Genomic DNA, 12053 nt, shown 5'->3' with positions numbered 1-12053 from the left:
AATAATGTAAAGTTTGTGTTCGTTTATTTTGTTACATTTTAATCACATTTTTTAAAAGCGTTATTCTTAGTGTTGGTATTTTTTAATTCTCCCTTTAGTAAGTTATTTGCGAACAAAAAATAATTCTTACTATTTATTTGTTCCTCGAAACGACATACATGTGATGACAACTTCGTCATTATAGCTCGGTTTTTCAATTGTGCCAAAACTGAGTTTGATTATGACAAACTATGTCAGAGGAAAAAATAAAATATTTTTTTTTTTTTAGATTAACGTCCCATGTTTATGCCCTTTAGGCTAAAAGAGATAGATAATTAATGAATGATTGTGAAATTGAGTTTTTTGTGCTCCCCACCGGAAATCGAACCTAGGTCCACGTACACCAAAGACATACGCCGGGAGTGCTAATGTCAGAGAGGATGACTCTCGAACTCTGGGCCTCGAATCCTTTCGCATGGTGTCAGTATAAGCAGACAACAAATTAAAGGATTAATTGGTGAAAAAAATAGAATCAATGTTTAATCTTCATGTAAATCTTTGTTTGTTTGTTTGTTTGTTTAATTGACTTGTAAAGCTTTGGTACGCCTACAAAAGAAGTGCTTATTTAATTGGCACTAGTTACATACTTCAGTACATAAGGTCGTTTCATGTTTATAGCAACGAATTCGATCGTTATAACAGAACGTCTCAACACGGCGGAGAAGTTACTGCAGATAGTTTGAAAGTGCCGTGTAGTAATCTTCAGAGGGGACGGCTGTTTTGCGTGTGTGTGTGGTTATATAACTCCGAAAATAAAAGTATTTTAAGTGGGCTACATGTATGTCCTTTCTGACATTGGTAGTAGTTACAACCAATTAAGTAAAGAATGTATGACAGAAGGTTTCCATGTGTCAAAGAAGGAACGCTGTATTGATTTGCAGAAAAATGCGTTTTGCTGTTGCTGGAGCTTTCCAGTGTTGGACATTGCAAATATCGAGAGGTCTGTGCTTACTTCCAATGTGGTATAGAAATTGCGTTCCCTCGTGCGACGCGAGAACCCATCGTCTTAAAGAACAGTAGCAAGGGGAGTACAACGCTCCTTCACGACTATAAATTGCATAATTGCGCAATATTTACATCTGGTAAAGATTCATAAGGCTCGAGTTCATATTCTCCGTCCTTCACATATCATGAAGAGAAAGACGTATCTTGCAGACAACATTGGAATTTTGTAGTAACTCAAAATGAGGCACACATCTGTCTGTTCGAATGTAATGAAAATAGGTCCATCTTCTATTGTCTCTGTGATTCCAGAGCTGGTTCTAACGGTATTTGAATGTGCGGAAAGCTATTCACTTGACTTTGTTCTTGTTTTGATTACTGCTATAACGGCGAAGTTACACTACGCAGAATGGACAGAAAGAACACATTCAGTGCAACTTATTACCAGATGAACATTTTGGAGCCATGATGTCGCTATGATATTCTATCCTTATATGGCAGCGCCCTATCTCTTTTCATAACACATTCGGTCGTACTGCTCAAGTCCAAGGGTGAAATACGTAGAGCAGATGGCATGTGAAAATGGAATTCATGTAATCTCTTTCACATACATTCTTGTGAAAGCCCTAGTGGATTCTTTTAGGTTTCCGTTGTTGAAATAAGTGTAGCCCCATCGACAGCTACGCACCCTTGACGGTCTTTGGAAAGTTTCTCAAGACAGAGAAACAGACTTGATCAACTGTGCTTCGACACATTCTTCTTCAGTGGAAACTGGGATGCAGGGTGATAGCTAACACACAGAGCTTACACATCGATCATAACCATGGCTGCGTCGCGGTATTTCTTAAGGGGGTAGACTACTAAATATTTTTCAAAAGCTAACAATTTTTCTTTTGCCAGTTTTTCGTAAGTAAAAAGAGATAATGAAATGTAACTTACCTCAGTAATAGATAATGTTATTCTACCCTCCCCCTCCCCCAAAAAAGAAGAATCGGAAGAATTTTCAATGTTGCCATCCATAAAAATTACAGTGTGACCAAAATTTGAATTACCCAAAAATCTAGGTTATGGCAGCGACTAGAAAAATGAATTCAACGGCAATTGATGACTTATCATGCTGTCTGTGTTCCTTGTTAACTACTTTTTAAATAATATTTGTATTTTACTTCTACTGTTTATTAAAAATTATTTATTTAGTACTCTTTATTACAAAATAAATACAAATATTATTTAAAAAGTAGTTAACAAGGAACATAGACAGCATAAGTCATCAGTTGCCGTTGAGTTCACTTTTCTAGTCGTTGCCATAACCTAGATTTTTGGGTAATTCAAATTCTGGTCACACTGCAATTTATATGGATGGCAACACTGAAAATTCTTCCGATTCGTATTTTCGGGAGTAGAATGACATTATCTATTATTGAGGTAAGTCATATTTCATTATCTCTTTTCACTTACGAGAAACTGGCAAAAGAAAAAATGTTAGCTTTTGAAAAATATTTAGCAGCTCTTAAGCTGGTTAGGGTATACCAAACTCTTACCATAAACCTGAAACGACATTCTTCAATATATTTACGTAATTTTTGTTAAATTTTCTTGTAAATAAAATATACATGACAATCTAACATGGATTTAATTTGGTTGCAGGACGTATGGCATTTGCCTCATTCAGTGAAGTATAAGGAAGGAGCTGCATTACCTGACACTTATGCTACAGCATTGTTGAGTCTAGCGTGCCGTGCTTCGTTAAAAGAAAATGATATTGTCTTAGTTTCGGCCGCTGCAGGAGGATTGGGTCTAGCAGCAGTAGATGTTGCGGCCAATGTATATAAGACAAAGGTATAATCACTGTTCTTTGTTTTAGTTCCATAGTTAAAGTCAAGAAGTATTGAAATAATTACTAAGTATTTCCTTTATTGTTCAGTGTGGGAACAAATAAATCGTGGATTATTATTATTGCTTTGTTTTGTCAGTTCGCCAACCCTTCAAACAATTGAAGGGTTTTCTTCTATCGGGTGCGAAGTTGACGAAGAACAGTTTCTTTTGAAAATACTCTTTTAGTGTATTTGAATCTGAATGGATAATTTTTATTGAAGCACTTCCTCTTATGTCTTTTTTTTTCCCTGTCAAGCAAGACAATGTTGCCAGTGTATTTTTTTCTTTCTGATCAATTATATACTTAATTGCTGATCAGTTTTTGGTTTAAAGCAAGTCCGGACCGCGGAAGGTCAAAAACTGGACCACCAAAAAATGTTTGAAAGTATAAATTACTCAAGTAAATTATTTAAAAAATATTTTTCTGTAGGTAACAATACGTTTGAGCGCCGCCCTTATCATTTTTTATAGTATTTTGCAAGTAATTTTGTGGATGATTTGAGTTCTTAAAGTAGACAGATTAAATACGTAGCTGTTATGCTGTGAAGCGCAGAAGAGTGCACTTAAGAGCGGAGACGGAAGGGAGCAAGCTTCCCGTTCGGCATAGCATATTATCTCGATCGACATTAAAGCTCTATACACCCGAAGGCAACACAAGAATTTAATTTAATGAAATAGGAAATTTTATAAATCGATCTCTGACTCTGTCGACTTCTGAAGCCTCTTTTAATCGGAACAGGCACATTCATTTTAACACAATTTTTGTGCTCGTAACTCGAACGAAAGCTTAATGCTACTTTATGACACTTTGATGTGAAACGGCAATTTTATCTTTCAGGCGGGTACTCGGCGGTGCCGACCTATGACGTGGAAGCGGCTCCTTTGCGGTGCGTCGGCACGCACTTTGTGCGGGGCGGTGGTATTTTTATAAACAACGAATCTAAATAAAATAGACAGATCGTCACTTCGTCAGTAGTTGTTGCGATCACATACGGAGCTGTTATTAATTTATTTTGTTATTGTTGAGGCTCATAACGTTTTTTTTTTTTTTTTTAAACAGATTTGTATCCTAAAAATTGTAAAGTTGATAGTAAAAATAGAAAGTTTTTGACTGAGTGGACTGAACAATATTGTTTTACACTGCCTTAAGCTGTTTCAGTTTGCCTCATACGCAACAAAACTGTCGCTCTTGTTAAAAGTGCCAATTTAAAGCCACATACGAAAGAACTCATCAGCAGTCCTATAAAAAATTTTCTCTAGGTAGTGAGGCTTGTCGAGAAAATCTTCAGGCATATTTAACTTTTTACTTTAAAAAAAAAAAGAAAAAAAAAAAAAGCACGGTCTTCCAAATCGCTCTATGAACGAGCAACAAAAATGCAGAAACAGCGTTGCATGTGTGTTGGACGCTTAATAAACTCTGTGGTGGTGGTTAAAAAAAATAATAATAAAAAAAAGTATGTTGGAAGTGGTCGCGGAACTTTTTGACGAGAAAAAGGATGTTGTTGCCGCAGTTCAAGGTATTCCATTGTCGGCAAGAAACAATACATGAAAAACCGAAATTTTGGCTGCTGACAATAAAAGTTGTATGCTCCAGCTAGTTCCGAAGGCGCCTTGATACGCCATAACACTTGATGAATCATGTAACATTGTTGATGAACAAATGTCTAATTTCGTGCGATTTTTGGATATTGAAAGTAAAGCATTTAGGAAAGGCTTGCGAGTATTATTGCCGTTTAAAGGCAAGAATCGCGGAGAAGATTTATTCAAAATTTTTGATGACTTCTTGACAAAATCAGACAGTAGTGTCTCTTTCACCTGACGGAATCCCAGCGATGGCAGAGAAAAGGGAATAGTAAAGAGAATCAAGGATAATAATGCTGGGCTACTATCTTATCAGTTCATAATTCATCAGGCAACCCTTTAATGGAAAACTTAGTGCCACTCTGAAAGAAGTAATGGGCAGCTTTATCAAGTTGATTAACTTTCTGAGATCCCGTTTTGCTCTTCAGCACAGACGGTTCAAGGAGTTTTTGAGTGTGATTCGGCGCATTCTGACACTGCAATACAACAACGTTCGTTGACTAAGTAAATGTCAAGTGATTGGACATTTTAGGCAAATAAAAGAAGTAACTTTCTTAGAGAACGTGGATACACAAGAAGCAAGGAAGCATCTGGAATTCCTAGCAAACGAACGCAGTCTGTGAGCTGTGACTTTCCTGAAAGACATTCTGAAACATTTAAATTCGCTTAATATCAAGCTACAAGGAAATTGGAAATTAATATGTGATCTGATACAAAGTGTATCTTATTTCCGTCGCAAGCTGAATATCTTTGTAAAAGTCATTGCAAGTCAAGAATTTATTCACTTTCCAGCAATTCTTGAATATGAAAATAATTCTGAAATAGACATTGCAGCATTTTCAAATTTTATGTCAGATCTTAGCAGGAATTTGCAGCAAGATTCCAAGACTTTGCAAAGATGATGAAGTTGCAATGCCTAAAATCACTTTTTGAAGTTTCTCCAGCTACAGAATGGACTGATGTGGCTGTAAAGTTGTTTCACCATTGAAAGTCTTTGCTCCAAATGGAGATAATAGACTTGCAGAAGACATTCTCTTGCAAACGTAGAAAACTGCATCAACCGAAGAATTTTGGAGTAAACATGTCCCAGAAAAATATTTATATTGCAAAAAATTAGCCATTTACCTGGCCACTATTTCCACATATGTTTGTGAAACTTCATTTCCAAAAATTAATTTTTTGAAGAACCAATATCTCTCAAGATTAACAGTCACCCGTCTTGAAGAAACTCTTCGCATAAGCTGCTACCCGCGTGAAACTAACTTTAAAAAAACTGGCTGAAGAACCGCAAATATAATTTTTCGCATTGCTTTTTGAATACAATTATGCCTATCTATTGTATTCCATATTATTTTGTGAGCGAAAATTAAAATAGTAAGGAATATGAGTGTTTTTTTAACCTTATGATAATTTTTTTTTAACAGTATCCGGACTCTACCAAAAATTGTTTGCCTACCCCTGGCCTTAAAGTAACAAGCTTTCTTGTTAGTTGTTAGGTTAAATATTATGTATTGCATTAAATTAGGTTGTGTTCCTAATAATTATGTTGGTCTTGCCTTTTTTTCCACTAGAAAACTGTCAACCGCAAATAATAGACATAGCACAGCGAGAAGCTAGCGAAAGTAAATGTGGTAGTTACTTATACAGTTGGAATGCAAATACTTGACCACTCAATTTTTTTTTATTGTTTTAGTTATTTTACTTTTGAAACTTTTTTTTTTTGTACATTTATCTTAACACGTACATGATATAGTTAAAAAATAAAGAGGGTATTTTTTTGTATTGTTTGTATTTGTGTAATTATTATTTTTTATGTACGGAAATATATAGTTTCAAATTTTGTTACAAATTGTGTCATTGCTCGTAAGTTTCAACTATGAAACTTTTGAAACTTTTTAAAAATAGAATCATCTTAGCACATACATGATATGGTTAAAAAATAAAAAGGGTGTTTTTGGTATTTTTGTAATTATTATTTTTTTGGTATTTTACAGGTATGGACATATACAGTTTTAAGTTTTGTTACAAATTGTGTCATTGCTCGTAAGTTACAACTATGAAACTTTTCAAACTTTTTAAGTAGAATTATCTTAGCACATAAATGATATGGTTAAATAATAAAAAGGGTGCTTTTGGTATTTTTGCAACTACTAGCTGAACCTGCGTTCTTTACACAGCGCATCATTCACATATGAGCATGAATCTCCTTGTTATTCCTCACATCTGTACATGTCCCTTTGCAGACACAAGCGAAAGAAGTCTTGGTAAAAATCGGCAAGAGATACCGTAAAGGGGAGATTTTTTTTCGATTACTTTTTCAATATCTCGTACCGTTTGCAAGATTTGAGCCTATTTCCGGTTGGAGTTTTTAATTCATGTATGATCTGTTTTCTTTCTTCTTGCATGTAGTATGTAATAAGTACATGCATAAACTAAGTAACTATATATCCTATGGAACCCGGAAGTTCAATGCCACGTTCACAAAAGCTCTCCACTGACTCCTATCCTTAGCCAATTGGATCCAGTTTCTGCTTTGTATTCCTATTTCTGCGAGATCCATCTTAATATTGTCCTCCCATCTGCGCCTACGTCTTCCTAATGGTCGTTTTCCGGCTGGTCTTCCAGTTAAGATTTTGAAAGCGTTCCTACTATCTTCCATCCTGGCTACATGACCTGCCCACCTGAGCCTCCTAGATTTGATGACCCTAACAATGTTGGATAAACCGTATAAATTATGTAGTTCCTCGTTATGAAGATTCCCCCATTCCCTATTTCCATTTCTCTTGGGTCCGAATATTCGTCTCAGAATCTTTTTTCTCAAATACTTTCAATCTATGTTCTTCGTTCCGAGTAAGAGACCATATTTCGCAACCATATAGAACAACAGGCATGATTATCGTTTTATACATTTTAATATAAGCTAATACATTACACATACAATCAACTATAATGTCAGTGATATATGGTGTTCATTGGGCAAAACACTCCAAACAATAAAGATTCAACTTGAACTGGAGAAATGGTTATCCTTCGTTTTTCATTATAATTTGGCCATGAAACAAACACCTGAGAGATATACAGCCTTATATACAATTATATGGTGTTGGAATGTATAATAGGTAGGATATGAGGCTTTAGTTTTTTTTTAATGTCAACACTTCCAGTGTACCCGTAAAATGTAATAAATAAATAATGGCCATTTTTTAAATTTTATTGAGTTAGAACTGGACAATCTACGCAAATTTGCAATCGATCAGTGAAAACGTAATCTTTGTAGAGCCTGTAGTTTCCGAGATCTCACTGTCGAAAGGATTTGCCACAAACATATAAACGTCCACAACCGTATAGTTTAAAAAACTCCAGAGATGGCAGCACAATTCATTTGCATTTGTTTCGGAGAAGACAATAAAATGCAAAGGCTTTGAACAATAATTTAAAAGGATAAACTTTGTGAAAAAGATCTCTTTAAGTAATTTATTTAAGGTACACTTTTTAAAAAATATTTCTCTTTGTTATAAACGTGAACAAATAACTGTAAATCAAAGATTTGAAAGCTAAAGTTATAGGTTGGAACTCAGTAGCTCTTAATTGCTATTATAGCATTTTAATAGATAGATTATTATTATTTGTGTTTTAGATGTACAGAAATATATAGTTTTACTGTTGTTATCAGATAATGCCTTTCCTCCTAAGTAGTGATGGCTAATTCCGGAATTTTTACTTTCCGGATTCCGGCAAGTAAAATCGGAAAAATTTCGGAATTCGGAGAAATTCCGATTTCGGAAAAATCCGGAATTCGGAAAAATTCCGGAAAGTGAAACTTCCGATTCCAGAAAATTTTGGCCACACACTGAAGTGACAACTGTCACACTTTAAAATTTTTCAAATAATCGTCTTAGTAAATATTGGGTATGCTTAAAAGTAGAACTGGTGTAATGTGTAGTTTTGGTATTACCACAATAATATATTTTTGTACTTTAACTATGACTCAACTTTTTTCCAATTGTACCATAGCTTACAACTATCAAACTTCTGTAACTTTTTATAGGATAAGTTTGCATTTACTAGGTATGATTAAATAACAAAAAGGGATACCTTTTTTGTAATAATTTTGCGGTTTTGTGAATGGAAAATATAGGCTAGCAATGTAAGGGGTTGAGTTATTACAAACCCTATCAACGGAAATAAGAAATAATAGACTAATGTACATAGGTGAAAACAATAAACACACATACCAGTAATACTTCTTAGAATTACATAGATTTTTACGTACAAAATGTTGTGTCCTATATTTCACAGCTCATTCTTTTCATTGATGATATGATGTCTTCTTTTAATTTTGCTTTCAGTTATGTAAATCCGGGCAGATTGGCTTGTAAGAGATGGAACAGGAACTTCCCAGATTATATTTTCAAAAGATATCCAACAAAAGTCTTCATTTTCCGGCTAGTAGAATATAGAAGACCCAGAGCGATTCATGAATTGCACTCTAACGTACAAAAATAATAATTACAAAAATACCAAAAGCACCCTTTTTATTTTTTAACCATATCATGTATGTGCTAAGATGATTATATAAAAAGGTTTCAAGAGTTTCACAGTTGTAATATACGAGCAGTGACACAATTTGTAACAAAACTTAAAACTGTATATTTCCGTACATGTAAAATACCAAAAAAAAAAAAAAAAAAAAAAAAAAAAAAAAAAAAAAAAAAATAATAATAATAATTACAAAAATACCAAAAACACTCTTTTTATTTTTTAACCATGTCATGTATGTGCTAAGATGATTCTATTTAAAAAGTTTCATATTTGTAACTTTTGAGCAATGGCACAATTTGTAAAAAAAAAACCCTAAAATTTGTTTATATGCCCATTAATGTTTGACAGTTTAGCCTTTTGTAAGGTTACTTAAGATCAACTGAAATAGCAAAAATTAAGTTTTCATTTGACACCTGGATGAGCCCAATAACTTCAAAAATAAGGAAGTTATGGTAATTTAGATTCATAATGCTGTGCCAAAAAGTGAAATTGAAGCAAAATTCACATTTTTCAAAAGTTTCTCCCCAGCCCATTTCTCATCCAAAAAGTCGGAAAAAATTAATTTAGCATAATTTTATTGGTATTTATGCATGAAAAAATGTTGAAGAGAATCTGAGACATTGAAGCACAGTGCTCTAGGTGATTTGACATGGAATGACCCATTAGATAGAATGAGCGTAAAGATGCAGACGGTAAGAAAATAAGGAAAGTTTTATGTACAGAAATTTTAAGATGATATCCTTGTTTGTTTTAAGCTTATCAACACTATCATAAATACTAGCATTTTTTTCTAATTTTCTAAAATGTGGTTTCAGGTAATTGCTGTTAGCGGAACGGAAGACAAGTCGGCGATAGTAAGAGAGAAAGGAGCGTGGGCTTCTATAAAATACAATCCAGAAAATTTAAAGAAAACAGTTAATAAGATCACCAATTCTAAGGGAGTTGACGTAATATTTGATGCAGTTGGTGGAGATGTCTTTAGAGAATGTGTAAAGAAGTAAGTAAATGTGACAAAAGTTTATAAAAGAGTAAGAGTTTTTATCATTAGAAAAAAAAAAAGCCTTCGCAAAACATGATTGTCTTTGTTTTGTGACAAACGGTTATCTTTCAGTCTTAAATACGTATAATAAAAGCTCAGTGATTAATCATCTCGGAAACCAGATGTTTTCCTTTAGATGTGTGTTAGGCTAGCAAAAAATGAAATGAAATGAAATCTTTGAGTTTTACGTCCCACGGTTATGCCGGTTAGGCTAGAGGAGACGGTGATTATGAGAGATGAGTGAAATGGTGGAATGAAGAAAGTGAGAGGAAACGGGAGAACCCCGAGAAAACCTACGAGCACGGTGTTTGTCCACCACAAAGTTCACTTGGCGGGGGCTGGGATCGAACTCAGGACCCCAAGCACCAGAGGTGAACGCTCTACCACTGAGCCACCGCGCCCCCCTGTTAGGCTAGCAAGAACACAATCTACTACGGACTAGAAACCAAGTTACTGGAAACTAGCGGTAGGATTGATGAATGGGACCGTATCCTTTTTAATATTTTATTCTATTTGTTAAGAAGGTTGCTCAGATACTCTTGTAATCGAAGATTCGATATTTCTTTTCGGAAACTAGATTAGTAGCTGAAACGCAAGCCTTTGGAAGTACTCCTTTGTGCTCTTCTATATTTTGCATATTTGTTTAATAGGACTCATCCAAAAAAGTATATATTGCGTTTGCTACGCTCTCCTATTTTTACATTGAAATGCTGAAAGAAATTCGGTTTAAACAGTTAAAAAAATGGGGAAAAAAAAGAGAGAGAGAAAAGAACGGACTTGAGCACCAATTCGTTACAATTAGGAATAACATTTGTGTGCTATTTTGTTTTTGTTGTAAAAATGAAGTTTTACTTCCTCAACTGCGTAATTCCAATTCCCCGTTTTTTCGAGTCATGACGGGTTTAAAATTTGATTTAAAAAAAAAAGTGTGCACATATTTAAAAGCAACTACCCGTTAAACAATCTGTAGAATATCAATCAAAATTGAAACTTTTTAAAAAAATTACGTGCTTGTATTTTTTTCCTTATTTGTTTTCCATTTTCATACTTGTTATGATACACAAAATAATGTTTATTACTTCATATAAAAAATGAAATAAAATAATCATTTCCTTCGGTGCCGAAAGTGTGATACAAAACCTATAAATTGCGATGTAAGTTTAAATTTGTTTCGCAGTTTGCTACGCAAAACCGATATATATATACGGAGCGAAGGAAAGGGAAGTGAAAGGAAATGTTTTATTTATATGATTTGCCTTAAAGTTGCCTTAAATTAGCCAACTTTTCCCTCAGATTCCTTCCTTATATTCAATATCCCCAAAATAGTCTATCGCCCGCAATCGCTCCTTTTTGTTCCAGGATTTCCTTTGGAAACGAGACCCCCCCTCCCTGGAGTGTTAACGCACACATTGAGAATCACTGCTTTAGGTTACCTTATTTCCAGATTTTCGTACATGTTTTAGAACCAAAGAGGAACGAAAAGAATCAATCTACCCGTGATCTCTAGTGGCTTAGTGTCCCTTGCTTAGTTACATTACGTAAATTGGCCTTCGGAAAGAATATTCAATAAAACCCAGTAAAATGTTCTCGACCTTTCTGTGTTTGTTATTGGTATATGTTTCACAATAACGTAAGTCAAGTGTCAACTTGATCTAGCAAATAGTTTTGTTTATATACTTTTTTTAAAAAAAAATTATTATTATAAGAATAGACTTTTGAAAGTAGGCATGTTGTATGTGCGTTATCAAATGGATAAACTGGAATACTGTGCCGTGATCAAATTCTTTGTTTTGAACGGTTTACTGCCAACGGAAATTTATCCAAAGTTGAAGATTTATAAGGAATCTGTTTTCAAAAATGGGTGTCTAACAAGGAACCCTAGGTATCTACCAGAGCCCGATTTTCATGAAACTTTGTATATAGATAGAGTACCTCGGGAAACACGCACAGCCAAAATTGTAGCTGCAGAGTTCAAGACGTTGGGACACTAGGGCTCGAGAAAGATCAAATGCGGAACGTCAGTACATTAAGGACA

General features: G+C 34.4%; 1 protein-coding gene across 9 annotated transcripts in view; it reads left to right on the top strand.

Moving 5' to 3' along the window:
• LOC145673264 (protein Cryzl2-like) overlaps positions 1–12053 on the top strand; it is a 105228-nt gene that overhangs the window by 33604 nt on the left and 59571 nt on the right. For all 9 annotated transcript variants that reach the window (XR_014128740.1, XR_014128741.1, XR_014128739.1 and 6 more), the window contains exons 4-5: positions 2629–2820; positions 9795–9976. Coding sequence is in view for 5 of the 9 variants with exons in the window: in XM_081742798.1 (XP_081598924.1) it covers positions 2629–2820; positions 9795–9976 (374 nt within the window). In the remaining 4 variants the exon portion in view is untranslated. The remainder of the gene's footprint in view (positions 1–2628; positions 2821–9794; positions 9977–12053) is intronic.

This window comes from Thermobia domestica, chromosome 16 (genome assembly GCF_964235325.1).
Source record: "Thermobia domestica chromosome 16, izTheDome1.hap1.1, whole genome shotgun sequence".
NCBI lineage: Eukaryota > Metazoa > Arthropoda > Insecta > Zygentoma > Lepismatidae > Thermobia > Thermobia domestica.
The sequence above is the reverse complement of the archived record's forward strand: the minus strand, read 5'-3'. Positions and strand labels throughout refer to the sequence as shown.